This window comes from Nerophis ophidion, linkage group LG20 (assembly GCF_033978795.1).
Source record: "Nerophis ophidion isolate RoL-2023_Sa linkage group LG20, RoL_Noph_v1.0, whole genome shotgun sequence".
Taxonomy (NCBI): domain Eukaryota; kingdom Metazoa; phylum Chordata; class Actinopteri; order Syngnathiformes; family Syngnathidae; genus Nerophis; species Nerophis ophidion.
In genome coordinates, this window is record NC_084630.1 from 44,965,659 (window position 1) to 44,991,382 (window position 25,724).

At 41.5% G+C, this 25,724-nt stretch overlaps 1 protein-coding gene across 3 annotated transcripts in view; it reads left to right on the plus strand.

The window, feature by feature from the left end:
* Positions 1–25,724, plus strand: part of rgs12b (regulator of G protein signaling 12b) — a 137,642-nt gene that overhangs the window by 111,249 nt on the left and 669 nt on the right. Inside the window, exons 13-19 of one of the 3 annotated variants that reach the window (XM_061881360.1) lie at positions 32–235; positions 4,632–4,705; positions 4,803–4,929; positions 5,007–5,103; positions 5,193–5,245; positions 8,417–8,588; positions 8,865–13,115. In XM_061881360.1, coding sequence (XP_061737344.1) covers positions 32–235; positions 4,632–4,705; positions 4,803–4,929; positions 5,007–5,103; positions 5,193–5,245; positions 8,417–8,588; positions 8,865–9,466 — 1,329 coding nt within the window. In that variant the 3' untranslated portion in view covers positions 9,467–13,115. Of the gene's footprint in view, positions 1–31; positions 236–4,631; positions 4,706–4,802; positions 4,930–5,006; positions 5,104–5,192; positions 5,246–8,416; positions 8,589–8,864; positions 13,116–24,999 lie in introns of those variants that run through there. The other 2 variants (XM_061881361.1, XM_061881362.1) reach the window with 2 other exon arrangements.

Here is a 25,724-nt window from a genome sequence, read left to right on the forward strand (position 1 = left end):
GTCTCTTTATGACATGGTTTATCTTTTTCAGGGAGATGTTTCGCGTGTGGGGGTATCAGAGCGCAGTGGAGGCAGCGCCCCCCTTAGGCAATGTAACATAAACTTGCCAGACGGTTCGTGTTGCTCCGTGCCGCTAAGAGCCGGTGTGTCCATCAGGGACTTGTTGCTGGGCCTCTGTGAGAAGCTCTGCATCAACCTGGCAGCTATCGACCTCTTTTTGGTCGGAGGGGAGAAGGTACAACACAAATAGAACTGAAGTGGTCCTAGAATTATGTGTAGTATCAGATCACACAGGTCATGTGTACAATAGTCAAATTTGATTTATTTTAAGATGGCAAAGCCTGCAATAGCCAGCATATTCTAAGGCACAGGGCGTCCAACTTGTTTTCACTAATGGCAGTTTTAGCTGCCCTCAGAGGGCCTTTTGTAACCGTGAAAAATGTATGAATATATTGGTTATGATGTTATTATACAATTGCATATGCATTTGATTAAAATATATTTTTTTACATACACTGTTAAGAAAAAAAAGAAAGTTTGATTTTGCAAAAAAAAAACTAGACTGGCATCTCAGTCACCACAATTGTAACATAAATTATAAGGTTGTTTTTGTATGTTTGTTTTTTTTTCAGTATATTACTGTATTATTATGATTTCTATACTATCGAAAACATTTTGATAATACAATATTTGTTGCATTATTAGATATTATTAAAGTTTAAAAGATATACCATTGCATGCACTACTTGTACTGTATTTTTTTTTTTAAATGTAAAGAACAAATACATTTAGGGAGAAATGATAAAAATACTTTTATAAGACTTCCAAAAGCCACATTTAATGATATGGCAGGCCAGATGTGATGAAGACCTACTTACCGTATTTTTCGGACTTTAAGTCGCAGTTTTTTTCATAGTTTGGCCGGGGGTGCGACTTATGTGTGACATTATTAACACATTACCGTACAATATCAAATAATATTATTTAGCTCATTCACGTAAGAGACTAGACATATAAGATTTCATGGGATTTATGGATTAGGAGTGACAGATAGTTTGGTAAAGGTATAGCATGTTCTATATGTTATAGTTATTTCAATGACTCTTACCATAATATGTTAGGTTAACATACCTTCTCAGTTGGTTATTTATCCGCTATATAACCTACACTTATTCAGCCTGTTGTTCACTATCCTTTATTTATTTTAAATTGCCTTTTATATGTCTATTCTTGGTGTTGGGTTTTATCAAATACATTTTCGCAAGAAATGAGACTTATACTCCAGTGCCACTTATATGTTTTTTTTCCTTCTTTATTATGCATTTTCGGCAGGTGCGACTTATACTCCGGTGCGACTTATATGTGTTTTTTTTTTTTCTTTATTATGCATTTTCGACAGGTGCGACTTATACTCCAGTGCGACTTATATGTGTTTTTTTTTTCTTTTCTTTATTATGCATTTTCGGCAGGTGCGACTTATACTCCAGTGCGACTTATATGTGTTTTTTTTTTCTTTATTATGCATTTTCGGCAGGTGCGACTTATACTCCGGTGCGACTTATATGTGGGTTTTTTTCTTTTCTTTATTATGCATTTTCGGCAGGTGCAACTTATACTCCGGAGCGACTTATACTCCGAAAAATACGGTATATGTTTTTTAAATTAATTTGCAACGATTAATCAATAATTAGATAAGAAAAAAGCTTTGATATATAGTGTAACTAATGAAAAACATTTTAAAATCTCTGGAGTGTCCGGAATTTTAAATACATGGAAATAGTTTGCGCACGGCTGCTGAAATAGGGTGCACATGGTGGTCTGTGGGTGCTATGACCTATCTAGTGGCAGGCAGGTTTTTTTTCTTTTTATTAATGCATACATGTTGAAAGTGTCATTTCAATGTAGGTAATGTGCATTTATTAGAAAAAAAGAATGTTGGTTATAGCAGGCAGAAAAATATATGTTTATTTCAACAATTTTACTTCAAATACGCATTGGGGCTGTATAGTAGGTTTTCTTCGATTACTCAATTCATCGAAGAAACTCATCGATAGATTTGTAAAATAGTCGATAGATGTAGCCCTGATTTTAACATTTTTAACTGTCACACAGGTGTAGAAATAGGTTAACCACAATTAGATGACAGTGTAAAAACAAAAAAACCCTCTTATCTTCAATGACAAAAGATTAGTGCAATGGTGTCTCATGTTGCAGATACTGTATGCCTCTTGCATCTTATCTTTTAACTTATTAAAAAAGAAAAACTTTAATAATTGGATAGCTGCTGAACTTGAGGTCCTGTGAGGAATGCTAATGAGGTACTAAGTTTCAGTATATGTATCTTTTGAGGAATATTACTCTAGAAATGTTTGGTCAAAGTCCGAAATGTACAATTTAAAGGGCATTGGACTGTAGATGTTCCAATGTAGTGCTGTCGATCAGGAGTATGTTCCGAGACCGCCCACAAAAAGCAAATACACGTGAGTAAATGAGACACCCTTAAAACCTTTTTTTTTTTTTTATGATTCTGCTGCATTGATGCACTACTGTATGCTACGCAGGCTCATAGCGTACATTCTGCTAGTTTGACATTGAGGTTGCCTTTGATTTTGGATCAACTTTGCAATAAAAGTGATTATTGTAATTATTGGATTATATTAGGCCTCAGAAGCCAATTACTATTGTTTGCTTCTGACAAAGAAAGCTAACAAGCCAAAATGCATAGAAGCACAATTCAGGTTTAGGCCCTCAAAATGCCCCACACTTATTTAATGAATTTTATAAGATAAAATGTCTAATTACTCACTACTAAGGAATGATAATGAAAAATGGAATTGTAGACAGGGTCGTAGTCGAATTGTCAGGTTTGTGCTGCGATTGCACTTCATTTGCTGTGCCCTGAATGAAAAAAACTGCTGTCCTTCTCACTTTTTCTCATAAAAACTCGCCGAGCGGCTATTTTTACAGTGTGATTGTTTGAAGCAAAGAAAATGAGACACCTGTCACCTCATTGCTCCTCTGCTGGTTTACAAACTCCAAAACCAGTGAAGTTGACATGTTGTGTAAATCGTAAATAAAAAGAAAATACAATGATTAGCAAATCCTTTCCAACCTTGATTCAATTGAATAAACTGCAAAGACAAGATACTTAACGTTCAAACTAGAAAACTTTATTTTTTGCAATTATTAGCTCATTTGGAATTTGATGCCTGCAACATGGTTAAAAAAAGCTGGCACAAGTGGCAAAAAAGACTGAAAAAGTTGAGGAATGCTCATCAAACACTTATTTGGAACATTCCACTGGTGAACAGGCAAATTGGGAACAGGTGGGTGCCATGATTGGGTATAAAAGCAGCTTTTATGAAATGCTCAATCATTCACAAACAAGGATGGGGCGAGGGTCACCACTTTGTGAACAAATGCGTGAGCAAATTGTCACAATGACCTATTGCAAGGAATTTAGGGATTTCACCATATAAGGTTTGTAATATCGTCAAAAGTTTCAGAGAATCTGGAGAAATCACTGCACGTGACCTTCGATTCCTCGGGCGGTACTGCATCCAAAAGCAACATGCTATGCAAAGCCAAAGCCAATTATCAGCAACACCCAGAAACGCCACCGGCTTCGCTGGGCCCGAGCTCATCTAAGATGGACTGATACAAAGTGGAAAAGTGTTCTGTGGTCTGATGAGTCCACATTTCAAATATTTTTTGGAAACTGTGGATGTCATGCCCTCGGAACAAAAAGGAAAATAACCATCCGGATTGTTATAGGCAAAAAGTTGAAAAGCCAGCATGTGTGATGGTATGGGGGTGCATTAGTGCCCAAGGCATGGGTAACTTACACATCTGTGAAGGCACCATTTATGCTGAAAGGTACATACAGGTTTTGGAGCTACATATGTTTCCATCCAAGCAACGTTATCATGGACGCCCCTGCTTATTTCAGCAAGACAATGTCAAGCCACATTCTGCACGTTTTACAACAGCGTGGCTTCGTAGTAAAAGAGTGCGGGTACTAGACTGTATCAGACTTGTCTCCCATTAAAAATATGACGATGGAGACAATAGAGACAACTTAAGCTGTACATCGAGCAAGAATGGGAAATATTTCCACCTGAAAAGCTTAAAAAAATGGTCTCCTCAGTTCCCAAACATTTACTGAGTCTTGTTAAAAGGAAAGTACATGTAACACAGTGGTAAAAATGCCCCTGTGCCAACTCTTTTGCAATGTGTTGCTTATATTAAAATCTAAGTTATTGATTATTTGAAAAAAAAAACAAGTTTCTTAGTTCGAACATTAAATATCTTGTCTTTGCAGTCTACTCAATTGAATATAAGATGAAAAGGAATTGCAAATCAATGTTTTCTGTTTTAATTTAATAATTTACACAACATACCACCTTCACTGGTTTAGGGTTTAGTTAGTCTGCCGTGCAAATGCTCGCAAATGTGGATGCTCGTGTTATTGATGAGGCAGGATTTGAAGTGAAGTTCATCGAAAAGTTATTCTGCCAAAAGTTGGTCAACTTGAGATTGTGGTAAAGATATAGCACCGCCTCTTTCTTTCATATTATTGCGTAACCGTGTCCAACAGTGCATTTCAGAACTTTCCCTGCCTTGTCTTTCAGCCACTTGTTCTGGACCAAGACTGTATGACTTTGTGCTCTCGAGACCTCAGACTTGAAAAGCGCACTCTTTTCAGGTCAGGAATGTTCTGTCCTTTTTTGCATTTTGACTTTTACACCCATATTCACCTCAAGCCTTTTTTATAATTGGAACTCTGTTGTCCTTTTTTCCAGGCTGGACTTGGTCCCTATAAACCGCTCAGTGGGCCTTAAGGCCAAGCCCACCAAGCCAGTGACGGAGGTTCTCAGGCCTGTGGTGGCCAAATATGGTCTACACCTCTCAGATTTGGTGGCACGCATCGTAAGTCCACTTTTTTGCTAACCTAAACATTGTTTACTGTTTTTGTTCACATGTTTATTTAAGTGGTGTGTTGCCAGAGTGGTGAATCCGAGCCCTTAGATTTAGGTCTTCCTATATCCAACCTGGATGGGTTGAGAGTTGTTTTGGATTCAGCGGATAACACATCGGGAAAAGGTAACAAAATCACACCTGCTGTGTTTTTCTCACCAAAAAGTTTGATTTTTAATGGCGTTGGTGCGTCTGCCTTCTTGTCTGTCACCCAGCTCCATCTAAAAGCCACACCCAGGCTTCTACAAGCAGAAACCAATCAACAACAGTAAGATCCCCCCAGCTTTTTTATTTTTGATTTTTGTATTTTCTCCTGTCTCCGGAACGTTCCATAACCAACTGAATGTCTCCACTTCCTGGTTGATGATATCACGCTACTAAGTGTCTCTTCTGCTGTCCTCAGTGACCCGTGCCTGTTTGCAAGGTGTTATAAATGTGCACAGGTGTATGACATATGTCCTTGGTAGCATCCAGCCTATATGTGTGTTTGTCTATGTGTTTGCATCTGTTTTTTATGTCGGGCAGTGATTCTTGTCACTCAAAGATCCTCATGGTCTATTTCTGTTGTCTGTCTGTGGCCCAATGCATCAGCAACCTTTTCCTCTGCTTTGTAATTTCTTTCTTCCGTAACAATCGGGCCATAAGACTGATGGCTAGTTGGTAGTGGGAGCACCGTGGAGTTTGTTTTGCTGGTTTTGCAGGGATCTTAATGTGTAAATGATGACAATCTGTGGTGGATTTTTATTGCTGTTCCGTTAATCTGCTTCTCTCATGTGGCGTTTTAATTTGCTTCTGTAGTGTGGCTGTAGATCAGTGGATGTTGTGCTGTGTGTCACTGTGCTGGTAATGTACGGGGTCAAGATCTGTGGTTGTCCATGACCACCTCGCTTGTCTTTTGCCTTTCATAGCAGCGGTCCCCAACCACTTGGCCATGGATCACATGGAATGAGGCCTAATTACGTATAGTATTTTTTTTTGTAAACATATTTTGATTAAGGCAGATCCTAATTTTTCTTTTTTTCCCACAAAAACATTCAAATGTTCAGTATCACTGGTTCTATAAACAATATCCCCCAACAACAAATAGACCTCGTGTAAGGTTAGAAAACGTTTTTAAAAATAAAAAAAAATAGAATATAATCACAAAACAAAACTAAGTGCGTGTGTATATATATATATATATATATATATATATTTTGCCCCAAAGAACAGACTGCTGTTATATCTACATTTTTTAAATAATACATATGAATAAGTTCAGTACTGCGTGGCGCAGTGGAAGAGTGGCCGTGCGCAACCCGAGCGTCCCTGGTTCAATTCCCACCTAGTACCAACCTCGTCACGTCCGTTGTGTCCTTGGGCAAGACACTTCACCCTTGCTCCTGATGGGTGCTGGTTGGCGCCTTGCATGGCAGCTCCCTCCATCAGTGTGTGAATGTGTGTGTGAATGTGTAAATGTGGAAGTAGTGTCAAAGCGCTTTGAGTACCTTGAAGGTAGAAAAGCGCTATACAAGTACAACCCATTTATCATTTATCATCTGCAATTGTGTTGGCTTAAAATTTTTAGGATCAACATTTCAACCTGGTCTAGTTATTTTACACCTATTTGCTCTTTTATTCCACTTTTTTTGTATTGGTATTCTAAGAATGCGTTGCCTGGCGTTAAAACATTTGGGAACCCCTGAATTAAAGTCACAAGCTAGCCCTTGACATTGTGAATCAAAAATCAAAAGACTTTAACACTGGCAACAAAAAGAAATTCAATCAATCAATCAATAAACGTTTATTTATATAGCCCTTAGTCCCAAGTGTCTCAAAAAGCAGCACAAGCCACAACAACATCCTCGGCTCAGATCCCACATCAGGGCAAGAAAAAAACTCAACCCAATGGGCTACAATGAAAAACCTCGGAGTGGTCAGGACTTTGAAGAGCTAGCGCATCATTTGTGGTCACTTAAAAACATCTCCACGCAGGAGAGGGGGGCAGAGCAGAAAAGAGATGGCAGATCAACTGGTCTAAAAGGGGCGTCTATTTAAAGGCTGGCGTATACAAATGAGTTTTAAGATGGGACTTAAATGCTTCTACTGATGTAGCATCTCTAACTGATACCGGGAGGGCATTCCAGAGTACTGGAGCTCGAATAAAAAAAGCTCTGTACCCCGCAAACTGTTTTTGGGCTCTGGTAATCACAAAAAAGCCGGAGTTCTTAGAACTCCGATTTTTTGCCGGGACCTATGGTACAATACAATCAGCAAGATAGGATGGAACTAGACTGTTTAGTATTTTATACTAAACTCTACTGCGGTCTTTTCCAAGGTTTCTCATTGTCATCCCATTAAGTTGAGTTTTTTCTTGCCCTGATGTGGGATCTGAGCCAAGGATGTCTTTGTGGTTTGTGCAGCCCTGTGAGACACTCGTGATTTAGGGCTAAGTAAACATTGATTGATTGATTATACAAAAGTAGTAAAACCTTAAAGGCAGTGCTGTCAAGGCGTGGACTATGGTTTGGTTGGTTTTCCCGTGGTGCAAAGCGATTGGACCGGACACGACGTGAAGGTAATGACATATTTTAATTTTACTATAAAAAGGAACAAACAAAAGGCGCTCTCAGAGTGCTTCAAAACTTGGCTATGAAAACAAAAACTTTCACTAAGGCAAAACTATGGCCATAAAACAAAACTTTCACTATGGCATGAATAACGAAAAACTTACTTGGAACAGTAAAGGAACATGGATCATCAGCATGGATAGCATGGGTGTGTCGAAGGTGATGTCGCCAGGCTGACTGACTGGCTTAAATAATGCTGTGGTGATTAACAGGTGCATGAGTCCAAATGAACGAGGTAACATAACTAAACAGAACATGATCACATGACAAGTGCAGGTGAGCCAGTATAGGCGTTATACGATCAAACATTCTTGTTCTTGTCAAAAGTCTAGCAGCCGCAAAAATACCCTTCTTACTAAATTTCAGTTTTCATCACGATAAGTGATTCACATCCTCCGAGCTTGTTCGAGTTACGCTTTCCTGGACGTTTCCAAAACAATCCTCCACATTGTACTATTAAAGAACCGTTGATTGTGCAAAAAGTGTTGGAGACCGCTGCTTTATAGTGCTCAATTCTTTTTATCATTTCAAAAAACCTGGACACATTTAAGTACATTGCAAAATGTACTTTTTTGAGTGATTTTGTCAAATGTTGTCATTATCATTACAACCATTTATCATTTTCCGAATGAGGCGTCCATTTTGAACATGCACCATTGGAAATGTTCACACACATCGTTTTTATTAATAACAAGGCGGGGGAAGTTGGATCCGTATTCACACCGACCGCCCCCATGCTCCATCAAAATGTTGTCAGCCGCCTCTCCATCAGTAGCTCACTCGTCCATACTTTTACACTTCTACCGCTCCCCTCTCCTTGTGGCCCCCAGGGGGAGGACAGGCAGTCAAGGAAAGCCACTTCCGCCCACCCCCATGGGGCAAACGGCAAGGCCGGGCCCAGCCTTGTCGCGAGCAGCGGTCCTTTACCCAACCACTCTGTCTCTCTTCATAAGGCTCCGGAGAAAAGAAAGCAGAAAAAGATTAATATAGACGAAGCTGAAGGTAATGATACAAAGACCTTTCCTCCTCTTTCGTTCTCTTTTATGTTTCTGAAGCTGTGTTGCCGTGATGACACTAACCCTGCCGGCATGTTTGCGGTTCTACCGTAGCGTCACAGGCCAGCTATGTACTACATGTACTCCCGTATGCTCATGATGAATGGAGCTTTGACTGACTCCTCTGCTGCATGTCCCCTCTATGGCAACAATATCACCTGGGATTTGGTTCTGTGCTTGTGTCTGCATATATATTTCTCTATCTGTGTGTGTGCGCGCGCAGAGTTCTTCGACCTCATATCCAAAGCTCAGAGTAACAGAGCTGACGACCAGCGAGGCCTGTTGAACAAAAGTGACCTGCAGATCCCGGACTTCCTTCGCCTGTCGCCAGCGGCCACCGGCCAAGCCGGGCCTCCACCCTACGACCCCGAGCCCGGCAGCTCCACCCCTCATTCCCGTAACTCCGGCAACGGCAGCTTCCCCGGCGGTCGCCTGGGCAACAAGGCGAACTACAACGACCGGGGCGGCGGCGGCCATTTTCTCAACGCGAGTCATCAGTCCCAGAGCTTGGACTCTGCGTTGGGCTCCGACATCGGCGGCTGGGGGGCTGCCAGGTCCCCCTCCTCAGTGTTTCCCGCCACGATCTCTCCCATCCACCCCTCCCGGGAGGCCCAGCATGGCGCGTTTAAGGACGCTGGCAGGGGAGCGTCCGTTCAGATGCTGGAAGAGGACGCCCTCTCGGACCTGACTCTAGTAGGCGAGGCGGACCTCGACAGCCCCAGCCTCAACTACGTCACCCCCTCCGCCGTGCCATCCAAACCCCACACCCGACCCCAACAACAAGCACAGGACGGTCAGCCTAGCTCAGGTACTCCCCCTGTTTGATCTTTCACTTCTCTCTTCACCTGGGAACACTCTTGAGCGCCCCCTTTTTTTCAATAGGATAAATGCATCCACGTCTCCTCCCTTCCCTTTATCCTAACGTGTGGGACAATAAAAAAAAACATTCCCTGTGGTACAGAAACATTAAATTGCAGCGTACTAACAATATACATGTGTTTTGATGTGTTCAAATAGTCATGTGACCAGCATCTAAGTAGGTTAGACCCAGGACAAGAAGCTGAAGCGAGGATAAATGGATGCATTAGAGGAAGACTGCACTTTTTGGGGGAATTTTGCCTATCGTTCACAATCCTTATGTAGGGCAAGAACACATGTTTTTCTTTCTTTAATGCGTTCTCAGTGGTAAAATACATCTGGTACGAGGTGGCTAACAATGCAGCTAGTAGGAGTCCACTATTCTGTCCAAACTCCTCCATTTCCATGTTGTGACCTGTATGTTTACAACGTTTTTGGTAATATAATATTGCTATTATAAGCGCAAATGTTTGGGACTATTTTCAGCGGCCCCATGATCAAAGAGGCTTATGCTGCTATATCAGACTTAGACTTCCTTTATTGTCATTCAAATTTGAACTTTACAGTACAGATAAGAACGAAATTTCATTGCAATAGCTCGTTGTAGTGCAGGATAAAAGAGCAGATATAAATACATTTACTGTACAGATAAATATATTGTACTTTTGCATCTGCATCCAGGTTTATGGATGTATGTTATATTGTCTTTATATTCCAGTGAGTTAATACATTTTTGGGGGTATTTGAGGGGATTATTAGATGCGTTCAAGAGTCTCACGGCCCGAGGGAAGAAGCTGTTACAGAACCTGGAGGTTCTGCTACAGAGGTTGTGGAACCTCTTTCTAGAGTCCAGCAGTGAAAACAGTCCTTGGTGGGGGTGGGAGGAGTTTCTAAAGATTTTCTAAGCACTGGTCAGGCAGCGGCTTTTTTTATTGACACACAGAGCCCGTGACTTGGTGAAACGTAATTCTAGATTGTAAATCATGCCTTTCAGCTGGATAGTGGAAGGTTTTGGTCATAAACTGAGAAGTTGGTCAACTCTGACATTCAACTTAGACCCGGAGACAACAGGAAGGACATGTAAAGATGCTCGTTTTTTTTTTTTTAGGATTTAAAAAAATTTCATCCATTTTTTATCCAAACGGGAAGAAATGAACATCCCATCAGTCGGCATCCCAGTGGGAGCCCACATTGTACAGTAAATATGGTTTTATTGTGTTAAAAGTTTGTATCACTTGTTCAGCATTTACGATGCTTAGTGATTCACTGAAACACACATTGTGATGTGTCTGTGAAATAAATATGCCGCCATGTGCCTAAAACGACGAAAATACGTAAATATTACATGTTATTATTAATGTGCCTGTTCCTGCATTAGGTATATACTTAAAGCGTGTCAAACAGGGCTGGGCAATTATTTTGACTCGGGGAGCCACATTTACAGTAAAAAATGTGTTTAGTACAAAACCTCACAATAATGTCTGATTGAATGCTAAAATTGTTATGACAGACCGCCTTAAAAAACGGAATGGAATCTAAATAATTTTTACTGAATAAAACATGCAGAAAGTACATGAAAATAAAGGAAGTGGGATTTACAATAATAACTGTGAACGATAAAACACTGAATGTTGACAACATGAACGTCACACCCCCTTTCCGTCGACATATTTTACAATCAAGCAAAATGCAACAAACACAGCAAAATATGAATGAGAAGGGTTGAAAACAAACCCACCTACAATCTGATATATCTGATATATTACCAAGCTTTAGAACTTTCTTGTAAAAATCTCCTTCCGTGTCTGTCCCTGACATCTGCATTTCAGGCTGACACTCTGTGGAAACGCTCCCCGCCCACACTGCTCGGTGCCTCGTCTGAGCTGCTGTGACGTAGATTACCATAGTAACTAATTCAATCAATCAATCAATCAATCAATGTTTATTTATATAGCCCCAAATCACAAATGTCTCAAAGGACTGCACAAATCATTACGACTACAACATCCTCGGAAGAACCCACAAAAGGGCAAGGAAAACTCACACCCAGTGGGCAGGGAGAATTCACATCCAGTGGGACGCCAGTGACAATGCTGACTATGAGAAACCTTGGAGAGGACCTCAGATGTGGGCAACCCCCCCCCCCCCCTCTAGGGGACCGAAAGCAATGGATGTCGAGCGGGTCTAACATGATACTGTGAAAGTTCAATCCATAGTGGCTCCAAGACAGCAGCGAGAGTCCCGTCCACAGGAAACCATCTCAAGCGGATCAGCAGCGTAGAGATGTCCCCAACCGATACAGGCGAGCGGTCCATCCTGGGTCCCGACGACCGGTCCATCCTGGGTCTCGACTCTGGACAGCCAGTACTTCATCCATGGTCATCGGACCGGACCCCCTCCACAAGGGAGGGGGGGACATAGGAGAAAAAAAAGAAGCGGCAGATCAACTGGTCTAAAAAGGAGGTCTATTTAAAGGCTAGAGTATACAGATGAGTTTTAAGGTGAGACTTAAATGCTTCTACTGAGGTAGCATCTCAAACTGTTACCGGGAGGGCATTCCAGAGTACTGGAGCCCGAACGGAAAACGCTCTATAGCCCGCAGACTTTTTTTGAGCTCTAGGAATCACTAATAAGCCGGAGTCTTTTGAACGCAGATTTCTTGCCGGGACATATGGTACAAAACAATCGGCAAGATAGGCTGGAGCTAGACCGTGTAGTATTTTATACGTAAGTAGTAAAACCTTAGATGACCATAGTAACTAATTAGATGACCATAGTAACTAATTAGATTACCATAGTAACTAATTAGATGACCATAGTAACTAATTAGATGACCACAGTAACTAATTAGGTTACCATAGTAACTAGTATATCATGCAAAAACGCATATTCCAACCTCTGAAATACTTTGTATAGTTCAGGACTTACGCTCATTTGAAAACATCGCTGCACATCATGATGGCAGCTACAGTTTCCATCTTAAATATCTGAAATACTTATTTGGGAATGTCCGGCGGGCCAGATTGAAAAGACTAACCGCGGCCCCAGGGCCTTAATTTTCCCAGGTCTGGTGTAAAACCTTTTTGGCAGTTTTAGGATGTTTTTTTTAGAGAATGGAGCGACTCCCATTGGCCTTATTGTTAGATGACTTTTGCTAGCATATATTTACAAGTTAGAATGCCTAGTGCTTTTCCCACATAAGGATTGTGAATGATAGACAACATTTTTAAAAAGTGTTGTTCACCTTTAAGAAAAGGCAGAAAGATATTTCTTTGTGTGGTGTGTATCTGTGTGCACCTTTATGCGGACTTGCTGTGGATTTTTGTATGTTTGTGTTTTTCCTAGAGATGTAAGAGTGCGGGGGAGCCCGTGCCAAACTTTTCCCGCCCAGCTCCCCTCACCAACAGAATCTAACAACGATGCACTTTAGCCAATTATGAATAAGACACGTGTTAAAAATCACTCCCTCCATGTTGAACTTGAAAGTAGAGTATCTTGTAATTTATCTTCTCTGTTGGCTGATCACATGATCTCCATTGGTGTGTTTCAGGCCCATGTGTTGTATTCCGCTTGCTGCACACTGACCCCATAAACATGCTGCAGTTGCATGAACCAACACATTTTTTCAGCTGTTCTTTGTCCCGACTCGAGCACAGTACATTCTGTGTCGGCGCCAATCTCGCCCCAGGCGCTTCTTACGCTATTCATTCAAAAACAGGCTGCAAAGGTCGTGCTCGCATGCACTGCTTAAAGGCTGGGGGGCGGAGGAAAAAAACACTTCCGCGTGGCCTATCATTTGTCTTCTTTGCACTATATCTTCCTGAGAGTGACTTCCACTGCAGTGGACTTTTGCGCTTCACGGTGGCAGAGGGGTTAGTGCGTCTGCCTCACAATACGAAGGTCCTGCAGTCCTGGGTTCAAATCCAGGCTCGGGGTCTTTCTGTGTGGAGTTTGCATGTTCTCCCCGTGACTGCGTGGGTTCCCTCCGGGTACTCCGGCTTCCTCCCACTTCCAAAGACATGCACCTGGGGATAGGTTGATTGGCAACACTAAATGGTCCCTAGTGTGTGAATGTGAGTGTGAATGTTGTCTTTCTATCTGTGTTGGCCCTGCGATGAGCTGGCGACTTGTCCAGGGTGTACCCTGCCTTCCGCCTGATTGTAGCTGAGATAGGCGCCAGCGCCCCCGCGACCCCGAAAGGGAATAAGCGGTAGTAAATGGATGGATGGATGGACAACAAGACAAAAGAAACCAAAAAAACTAATGAGGATGTTGGCTCTCAGGAGGATATCACAAAGCTATTTTATTCTTCTTCACACAACAAGAAATTAGGGTTGTGAGAGAGGTTTTACGTCCATGTCTTTATTCAGCACTACAGTGGATTCAATATAAAACTTCCGCTCTGTGATTGAAGTTGAAGCGCTTTGAATATATCCGGCAAAAAAAAATACCACATTCACCAGTTTGGAATTTGTGTATGTTGGCAACTGAGTTTTTAAAAAATAAATTGGAATGGGATTCATATGGCCCCTTTTGTCATGGTTCACCTGACACATGAAACATGACCAATTTGAAGGGTGCACTATCCACTTTAGGTTTCACGGTGGCAGAGGGGTTAGTGCGTCTGCCTCACAATACGAAGGTCCTGCAGTCCTGGGTTCAAATCCAGGCTCGGGATCTTTCTGTGTGGAGTTTGCATGTTCTCCCCGTGACTGCGTGGGTTCCCTCCGGGTACTCCGGCTTCCTCCCACTTCCAAAGACATGCACCTGGGGATAGGTTGATTGGCAACACTAAATGGTCCCTAGTGTGTGAATGTTGTCTGTCTATCTGTGTTGGCCCTGCCATGAGGTGGCGACTTGTCCAGGGTGTACCCCGCCTTCCGCCCGATTGTAGCTGAGATAGGCGCCAGCGCCCCCCGCGACCCCAAAAGGGAATAAGCGGTAGAAAATGGATGGATGGATGGACTATCCACTTTAGCTGCCAGATGGCAGTAGAGTGTTGGGTATCTTAAATATGTTTTTGTGGCAAGTCCAAATTTGACCAGAGTTGCTATGTAAAGTGGCACTTTCCATCATTTTTAACAGACTGCTTTGCGAAATGATTAACTGTCTACCTTCAACTCACGCGAGATCAACCCAGGAATGCCCTACTGTACAAACACTGAAGTAATGTTACCCATAAGGAATAATCGTCACGCTTCAAATAAGGCGGCTTCACCACGTCACACATTTTTTTAAATAGTTTTTATTGTATATTTTACAGGGTTTTTTTTGTTCTAAATTAAGCAGTTTCAAGCATAGAAATGCCAATAACACAGAGGGTAAAGAAGTATTGGCCACTAAAGGAGACCTAACCAATCAGAGCGCGCTGTTCAATATCGTGTCCACTGATTGGCTCATCCTCAAGCAGCATTACTATATTGGATTAAAAGAGTGTAAAGGTGACTAAAGGACGTTATTTTGTGTCTAGAGGGCTTTAATAGTGTTGAAAAAAAAATCATGCTCTGGCTGTGAAAATATTAGATTTATATTGAATCATTTCTATACTTCACGGAAATGTCTTTATGGCGATAATGTCCCCAACCAAATAAAAACGATAAATGAGGCTAGTCATACCAAAGACTATAAAAATGGGAGCCATTACCTCCCTGCTTGGCACTCAGCATCAAGGGTTGGAATTGGGGGTTAAATCACCAAAATGATTCCCGAGCGCAGCCACCCCTGCTGCTCTCTGCTCCCCTCACCTCCCAGGGGCTGGAACAAGGGGATGGGTCAAATGCAGAGGGTAATTTCACCACACCTAGTGTGTGTGTATGTGTGTGGGACAATAACTTTTAAATTTAAGACACCCAACAATATTAATTTTCTTGTGACATACAGACATAAATGACAAATTAAATGAATGATTAGAGATTGACGATTCTTGTCGGCAAAGACGACAATGAACGGAGAAGGAGGAGGGAAGGTGACTTTTGTATTTTGCTATGAGTTCTTTCTTGAATTCATTAGTATTTCTCACTTTCTTTATCAAAGTGCTAGCAGTTGCAACTTTATTTGGCCCCATGGTGGGTTCTTTTGCAGTCTTACTTAATAAAAAAATAAGCACAGAGTCACCAACGATAGGATTAGTTCTCGAATCTTCAAAATGACCCACAGGTAGGCGGACTAGTCTGTTAATTATGGAAGTATTATTGCTGCAATACTATTTGCAAATGCCGTGTCAATCTGTGTGTGTAATCAGATTTGTTCCAAAGTGTGTGTCTGCGTTTTGATCTGCAAGTGTGTAAACAAAAAAAAAGTGAAATCAGAACATGTTCAGGCAGATTTATTTACTTTGCCTCGTGACAGACACAAGTTAGAACACGGGCATGCGAATCTGATTAAGATAAGCATTTTCTAATTGTTTTGCTACAATAATACTCCCATGATTAATTACGTTTAATGTTTTGGCCACACAAAACAGTGCACAAGACTTTTGGTGACAATTTTAATCAAAAACCATATCATACAAAAAGTAAATTATATATATATATATATATATATATATATATATATATATATATATATATATATATATATCTTGATTGGATTATCCAGAGAATAGTGCTCGATACCGTGGTAGAGCGCAATATGTAGGTGTGGGAAAAAACCACAAGACTACTTCATCTCTACAGAAGTGTTTCATGAGGGGTTCCCTCAATCATCAGGAGATTTTAATGGAAGCATTCACATACAATGGTTTATATAGAGCACAGAGTGGGTGGGTACAGGCAGGCGTAGGGTGTGGTGATTGGCTCATGTGTTACCTAGGAGGTGTTTCCGTCTGTGGCGGCATGTTGAAACAAGCGCAGTGAAATCATTTCAACATGCCGCCACAGACGGAAACACCTCCTAGGTAACACATGAGCCAATCACCACACCCTACGCCTGCTTGTACCCACCCACTCTGTGCCCTATATAAACCATTGTATGTGAATGCTTCCATTAAAATCTCCTGATGATTGAGGGAACCCCTCATGAAACAGTTCTGTAGAGATGAAGTAGTCTTGGGATTTTTCCCACACCTACATATTGCGCTCTACCACGGTATCGAGCACTATTCTCTGGATAATCCAATCAAGACATATATATATAAATATATATATATATATATATATACACGGTGGGGCAAAAAATGTTTTTAGTCAGCCACTGAGTGTGCAAGTTCTCCCACTTAAAATGATGACAGAGGTCTGTCATTTTCATCATAGGTACACTTCAACTGTGAGAGACAGAATGTGAAATAAAATACAGAAATTAGCATTGTAGGAATTTTAAAGAATTTATTTGTAAATAATCGTCCTGTCCCCTTAGCAGAAAAACAGCCCCAAAGCATGATGTTTCCACCCCCATGTTTCACAGTAGGTATGGTGTTCTTGGGATGCAACTCAGTAATCTTCTTCCTCCAAACACGACGAGTTGAGTTTATACCAAAAAGTTCTATTTTGGTTTCATCTGACCACATGACATTCTCCCAATCCTCTGCTGTATCATCCATGTATCCATTTTGGTATAAACTCAACTTGTCGTGTTTGGAGGAAGAAGAATAAGTGGGAGAACTAGCACAATCGGTGGCTGACTAAATACTTTTTGCCCCATTGTGTGTGTGTGTGTGTATATATATATATATATATATATATACATTTTCTACCGCTTATTCCCTTTGGGGTCGCGGGGGGGGTGCAGGTGCCTATCTCAGCTTCAATTCCGGACAAGTCGCCAACTCATCGCAGTACACACACACACACACACACACACACACACACACACACACACACACATATATATATGTAGGGACGGCGTGGCGCAGTGGGAGAGTGGCCGTGCGCAACCCGAGGGTCACTGGTTCAAATCCCACCTAGAACCAACCTTGTCATGTCCGTTGTGTCCTGAGCAAGACACTTCACCCTTGCTCCTGATGGGTGCTGGTTAGCGCCTTGCATGGCAGCTCCCTCCATCAGTGTGTGAATGTGTGTGTGAATGTGGAAGTAGTGTCAAAGCGCTTTGAGTACCTTGAAGGTAGAAAAGCGCTATACAAGTACAACACATTTATCATTTATTTATATGTATATATTACTCAATCAAACACAATAATACCATAATACGATTACAATTCCAAAACCAAACCCGGCCCAGCATAATAGCAATCGACAGAGCAATTGAGAGGACACACAAACAAAACAAAACAAAACAATCCAAAAGTAGTCAAACAAAAATGAATAATATCAACAACAGTATCAATATTAATAAGAGTTCCTGCATAGAAAAGATCAGAAAACCGTCGTTGACATTATCATCACAGTCATTTATAAAAAATTAAAAAAAAACATTTAAAAAATGAACAAGTGGCTTACACTTGCATCACATCCCATACGCTTAACACATTGTGTCCAATATTTTCAACAGAGATAAAGGAAATCATATTTTAGATTCATTTATAGTTAAAACTAAATTAAATACTAGATCCCATATTCCATATAAAATATGTTAGATGCAAAGCACGTCCATTTTCACTTTATGACAAAGTGAGATCAAATAAAATCACTGAAAAACATTCTGGACCTTAACACTAAGCTAAATTGTTTACATTCCACCTTCTCTCTTCAATATCATTTAGCCATTAGGAAATATTAATTTAAGGCGCAACATAAGTTGTTTTTTTTTCAACAAACAGTGTTAATTTGTACATAGCCAAATACTGTATGTGAAGTCTCCACAGGACTTTTGCTATCATTGAATTGCCATGCGGTGTCACAGTAAGCATTGATCTTGATCTCTTCTCTTTCAAGCTGTAAATAGACGGAATAAATGTTAGAGCTTGAAGGCTCTCTTCTAAGCATTCTCCTTTCTTTCCTCTGACCTTCTGCAAGTCATGTGAGAGGCACATGTTTGAAAGCTGTTTCTGCTGTATTCCTTTTTTTTTTAATACATAATATTCGAGAGGAGGAAGAAGATTAGTATGGCCCTATTCGTCACGGATTACTTGACACATGAAACGTGACAAATGGGGGGGGGGGTGGTGGGTGCACTATACACTTTAGCAAATGGCAGCGGAGAGTCAGATGTCCTTAGAACATTTTTTTGAGGTAATTCCAGCATGGTTGCCATGTAGAGTGGCGCTTTCCATCATTTTCATCAGACTACATTGCAAAATGATTAACCCCTCCTCTTCCTCTCATGCAAGATCCACTCAGGAATGGGGCCCATATGAATTCCTTCCCTAGTGTATGTAGATAACCAACGTTGTTTCAATTTGCCTAATAACAATACACCAGCCGAGTGTTGTCCATTGGTAAGGATAACACATATAGTTCCAAATACACTATATTGCCAAAAGTATTTGGCCACCTGCCTTGACTCACATATGAACTTGAAGTGCCATCCCATTCCTTATAGGGTTCAATATAATGTCAGCCCACCTTTTGCAGCTATTACAGCTTCAACTCTTCTGGGAAGGCTGTCCACAAGGTCGCGGAATGTGTTTATTGGAATTTTCGAGCATTCTTCCAAAAGCGCAAAGGTGTTTTATCGGGATCAGGTCCGGACTCTGTGCAGGCCAGTCAAGTTCATCCACACGAGACTCTGTCGTCCAGGTCTTTATGGGCATTGCTTTGTTGGAGCAGGTGTGACGTGTCGCGCTGTAATTGTTAAGCTGGAAGTACGCTATATTGGCAAAAGTATTTGGCCACCTGCTTTGACTCACATGTGAACTTGAAGTGCTGTCCCATTCCTGACCCATATTGGGTTCAATATGATGTCGGTCCACTTTTTGCAGCTATTACAGCTTCAACTCTTCTGGGAAGGCTGTCCACAAGGTTGCAGAGTGTGTTTACAGGAATTTTCGAGCATTCTTCCAAAAGCGCATTTGTGAGGTCACACATTGATGTTGGTCGAGAAAGTCTGGCTCTCAGTCTCTGTTCTAATTCATCCTAAAGGTGTTCTATCGGGTTCAGGTCCGGACTCTGTGCAGGCCAGTCAAGTTCATCCACACCAGACTCTGTCATCCAGGTCTTTATGGACCTTGCTTCTTGCACTGATGCACAGTCATGTTGGAAGAGGAAGGGGCTCGCTCCAAACTGTTCCCACATGGTTGGGAGCATGGAATTGTCCAAAATGTTTTGGTATCCTGGAGCATTCCAAGTTCCTTTCACTGGAACTAAGGGGCCAAGCCCAACTCCTGAAAAACAACCCCACACCATAAATCCTCCTCCACCAAATTTCCCCACTCGGCACAATCCGGTCCGAAATGTACCGTTCTCCTGGCAACCTCCAAACCCAGACTGGTCCATCAGATTGCCAGATGGAAAAGCGTGATTCATTAGTCCAGAGAACGCGTCTCACCTGCTCTGGAGTCCAGTGGCAACATGCTGTACACCACTGCATCTGACGCTTTGCATTGGACTTGGTGATGTATGGCTTAGATGCAGCAGCTCAGCCATGGAAACCCATTCCGTGAAGCTCTCTGCGTACTGTACGTGGGCTAATTGGTAGGTCACATGAAGATTGAAGCTCTGTAGCAACTGACTGCAGAAAGTCGGCGACTTCTATGCACGATGCGCTTCAGCATCCGCTGACCGCTCTCTGTCACTTTACGTGGCCTACCACTTGGTGGCTGAGTTGGTATTATTCCCAAACTCTTCAACGTTCTTATAATAAAACCGAAAGTTGACTTTGGAAAGCGAGGAAATTTCACGACTGGATTTGTTGCACAGGTGGGCATCCTCTGACTGTTCCACGCCCATTCTTTCACAAATGTTTGTAGAAACGGTATCCGTGCCTAAGTGCTTGATTTTATACACCTGTGGCCGGGCCAAGTGATTAAGACACCTGATTCGGATCACTTGGATGGGTGGCCAAATACTTTTGCCAATATGCCAGGAAACTTGCAACAGGTTTTTTTTTAGACCTTAATCAAATGAGATAAAGATATTGGTAACAACCCCGTTATTATAGAACTGTAACACCAGGCTTTCCGGTGCCTATTAGATAAGCAGGGGGCTTCCTTGAGGCTCTTTGGCTGGGCCACAAACAAAGCTCTTCTTTTCTTCACCAGTAAAAAAAAAGTGTTAAAAGGACACATTTTTGCACATTTGGGATAAACAAGAATCCTTAGACGGAACAGAACACATTTTGTAGAGACTGAAATATTTTCTTCTTGAGAACGTTTGTCCATGGGCTAAGAGTCTGTTGCATATACAAAAAAAAATCCTGCATTTTCGCAATACTGTATTTATTTTAAATGGCTCCATCTAGTGGAGATTAGAAGCACTACTGTAAATAAAATAATACTCCTAATGATGAATAAAACTAAAGCTATTTTTTCCTAAAGAGAGAATAATTAGAATACAGTTCTAGAAATACAATGTGGACGTTCTCCTTCAGTTTAATTTGATACTTCACGTTCAACAATAAATAAATAAAGTTGAACTCCAAACCAACGAGACACTCTAAGCCACTAGATGGCAGCAGTGAACATTAATGGTGGCTCCAGTCAGTGAGCATTCCCATGACGTCATGGGCATCTTGGGAATTCTTGTCATCGCCACTTCATTTTCCTGCCCAGTTCCCTCTTTCTTTCTGTCTGCAGCCTGCTAACTGGAGCACATTTCAGAGAAAGAGCAGTTAATGAGGGCGAGCTCATTCACACGAAAACAAAAGCTGCCACAGCTAGTCTTGCTTCACTGAGCAGGTTTTAGGGTCGTCTGGGGGTGATGTCATTCTGCATATCATGTCTGAAGTTCTTTTCACATTTGCACCCACCATTCAAAACATTTTATAAAGTACAATAACATTAATTTGCTTTCTTTTTTAGGGGTGCTAATGTTATTAATTTGTATGGAATGACTCATAAACTATACTGCAGGGCCATGCAAAGTGAGGCCTGGGTGTCATTTTTTTACTGGCCTCCAGCACATTGTAGACACAAATAAGACGGAAAAAATGCATAATGTACAGAAAAAATGCTTACATGTTGATATAATAACTAATATAACATATATAAAACAATTCATTAATTTTAATTAGTACAGTAGCACCTCAAATTGCTTAACCCTTGTGTGGTGCTCGGGTCTGTGGGACCCGTTTTCATTTTGTATTAAAAGAAAAATTATACAATTAAATAATTTTTCAAACTGGGGCAGTATAGCTCGGTTGGTAGAGTGGCCGTGCCAGCAACTTGAGGGTTGCAGGTTCGATTCCCGCTTCTGCCATCCTAGTCACTGCCGTTGTGTCCTTGGGCAAGACACTTTACCCACGTGCTCCCAGTGCCACCCACACTGGTTTAAATGCAACTTAGATATTGGGTTTCACTATGTAAAGCGCTTTGAGTCACTAGAGAAAAGCGCTATATAAACTTAATTCACTTCACTTCACTTCACTCACTGACTTAGGCTCCTTTTCTGTGACGAACATATATCACAATACATTTAATGACCATACACCCCCACCCCCCTACACATTTCTTTTACATATAAAATGTCCAGGTCCACTGGACCGGGGCTAATTGAAGTGTGAAAATTGATGTTCTGTGTACCACACGCACCCACCCACCAACCCACTCACCCGCCCACACATCCACACCCACAGACACAGCAGGCCTAGACAGTAGGAGGACAGAGTGTAGGTACACAGAACACCAGAGGGTCAAATGTGCGAGAAAATGAGAGCAGACAGTGTTGACAAACAATGTTGCAACCTTGTGTGGGAAATGCAGGTGCAGAAACACAAAAGAAGAACCCCTGTAGGATGCAAAAACTGGCAGAGAAATTTTCCGTGCAACGTTCATATTGTTGTTACTCAGCCAGCGTTTGTGGGTCTAGTGGACCCAAGGCATTTTGTGGCTTTTAATGCCTCACAATCAAACACTTTTATGTTAAAATACTGAACAGATGTTTATTTGGGATAAGGTAAACAACGGGCGCAACAGACCCACAAACGCTGGCTGAGTAACAAAAATATGAACATTACACAAGGGTTAAATGGTTCTGTGACGGAGCTATTCACTCAAAACACTTGCATTAAAAATTAACATTGCCTATTGAAATGGATTGAAATCTACCCATTTAGTGCTTGGCAGCTCCATAACATCACATGTTTAACCAAACCCTGCCTTTTAAAAATAACTACTCTAGTTTTATTGAGTAAAACTTGTAGTTCTATGGCGCGATATTTACTTTGGAAAGTGGACTTCTTCAGTATTTCCTTCTCTGTCAAAGACACCATCAGGAGCTTCTCCATATTTTCATGGATGAATGTCTGCCATTTATATATTATTTTATCATCCTTGGTAGGCGTCAGAGGCATTCTGCTTCAGTATGGTTTATTTATTTATTCATTTACAGACATCATTTTGTATGACGTTATTGTTTATTTTGTTAATATTAAAGTCCGTTCTGCTAAAAGGTAATCCCTAGAAGTGTACGTCTTATGGATAGAAAAGCACAGTTACAATATACATCATCATTTAATATACAAAACCCAAAACCAGTGAAGTTGTCACGTTGTGTAAATCGTTAATAAAAACAGAATGATTTGCAAATCCTTTTCAACTTACAGTATATTCAATTGAATAGACTGCAAAGACAAGATACTTAACGTTCAAACTGGAAAATATTATTTTCTGCAAATATTAACTCATTTGGAATTTGATGCCTGCAACATGTTTCAAAAAAGTTGGCACAAGTGGCAAACAAGACTGAGAAAGTCAAGGAATGCTCATCAAACACTTATTTGGAAAATCCCACAGGTGAAAAGGCTAATTGGGAACAGGTGGGTGCCATGATTGGGTATAAAAGCAGCTTCCATGAAATGCTCAGTCATTCACAAACAAGGATGGGGCGAGGGTCACCACTTTGTGAGAAAAATGCGTGAGCAAATTGTCCAACAGTTTAAGGACAACATTTCTCAACGAGCTGTTGCAAGGAATTTAGGGATTTCACCTTATACGGTCCGTAATATCATCAAAATGTTCAGAGAATCAGCAGAAATCACTGCACGTAACATTGAATGCCCGTGACCTTTGATCCTTCAGGCAATACTGCATCAACAAGCGACATCAGTGTGTAAAGGATATCACCACATGGGCTCAGGAGCACTTCAGAAAATCACTGTCAGTAACTACAGTTCGTCGCTACATCTGTAAGTGCAAGTTAAAACTACTAAGCAAGGCGTAAGCCATTTATCAACAACACCCAGAAACATCGCCGGCTTTGCTGGGCCCGAGCTCCTCTAAGATGGACTGATGCAAAATGTAAAAGTGTTCTTTGGCCTGACGAGTCCACATTTCAAATTATTTTTGGAAAGTGTGGACTTTGAGCAAAGAGGAAAAGAACCATCTGGATTGTTATAAGCGCAAAGTTCAAAAGCCAGCCTCTCTGATGGTATGGGAGTGTATTAGTGCCCAAGGTATGGGTAATTTACACATCTGAAAAGGTACATACAGGTTTTGGAGCAACATATGTTGCCATCCAAGCAACGTTATCATTGACGCCCCTGCTTATTTCAGCAAGACAATGCCAAGCCATGTGTTACAAAAGCGTGGCTTCATAGTAAAAGAGTGATACAGTTTACAGATGTAAAGACTAACTGTAGTTACTGACAGTGGTTGTCTGAAGTGTGCCTGAGCCCATGTGGTGATATCCTTTACACACTTATGTCACTTTTTGATGCAGTACTGCCTGAGGGATCAAAGGTCACGGGCTTAGCCACTTACGTGCAGTGATTTCTCCAGATTCTCTGAACCTTTTGATGACATTACGGAATGTCATCAAATAGCTCGTTGAGAAATATTGTTCTTGAAGTGCCACTGTTCGACAATTGGCTCACGCATTTGTTCACCAAGTGGTGACCCCCGCCCCATCCTTGTTTGTGAAGGACTGAGCATTTCATGGAAGCTGCTTTTATACCCAATCATGGCACCCACCTGTTCCCAATTAGCCCGTTCACCTGTGGGATGCTAATAAATAAATAAGTGTCTGATGAGCATTCCTCCACTTTATCAGCCTTTTTTGCCACTCGTACCAGCTTTTTTGAAATATGTTGTAGGCAAAATAACAAAGTTTTCCTGTTCGAACATTAAGTATCTTGTCTTTGAAGTCTGTTCAATTGAATATAAGTTGGAAAGGATTTGCAAATCATTATATTCTGTTTTTATTTACGAATTGCACAGCGTGCCAACTTCACTGGTTTTGGGGATCGTAAAAGAAAAAGTTCTGCAAAAACACAAACAGCACCTAATATTACCAGAGGGTGGGGTGAATGAATAGTTTAATTAATAGAAAATAAGACTGAATGTGTGTATTTTTTACACAGATCTTGTGTCGGAACATGAGCATGTAGGTAAACTAATGTGATCGCATAAAAAAATGATAAAGTTTGCATGGGTTTGCAGTGGTTTGGTGTTATTGTCCTTCCACCTTTTTCTTTTTTTTTTTTACATTACATAGCAGCCTCTGTCTCCTCAGGTAAGGACAGAGACAGATGGAGAGGGAGAGAAAGACAAGACCGCGTTAAAGTGGTCAGCAGGACCGCATCCAACCCAGCACAGCCCCCTCCATCTGTTCCCCCTGCCCCGCCTCGGCCTCCTCTCCGCTCACGCCGCAAATCGAAGTCGCCCTCATCCCGATCCAACCGCAGACTTACAAAGCAAGCTTTGGATGTTGACAATGTCCAAAGCTCTGGGTCCCGAGACCAGCGGGGCCCCCGGGGTTCCGAACGAGACAAGAAGTGGGAGGACGTGGCCTCGGAGCTGCGTTGCCGTGGCAGCAGGATGAGGTCGGCCGTGTACCAGACATCGGACCTTCCCTCCATGGTGAAGGCTAAGAGACAATTGGAGGAGAATAGAGGCAAAGGTCACACGGAGCCAAGCAAACTGAAAGCAACATTTGTGTGAGGAGTCCACCTACTCACTGCTCTCTTCCTGCATGACTTCAACACTCAGACTCTGAAGCAGCTTGTTAGCCTCTATGGTCTATATTCCACTTCAACTCACTTGTGAGCAAAATAAATTATACACTCGGCAAAGTTGGCATTTGGGAAAAAGTCCTAAAAGAACAATTAATCTGACAAATGTCTTTAACGGCGAAAGTGGAACCCCCCCAACGTCTCCCATTTGAAATGATTGAAACCGGCCGGCCCAAAACAACACCATTTTAACATGTAGTATGTCTTCGAAAGAGATATACTAACT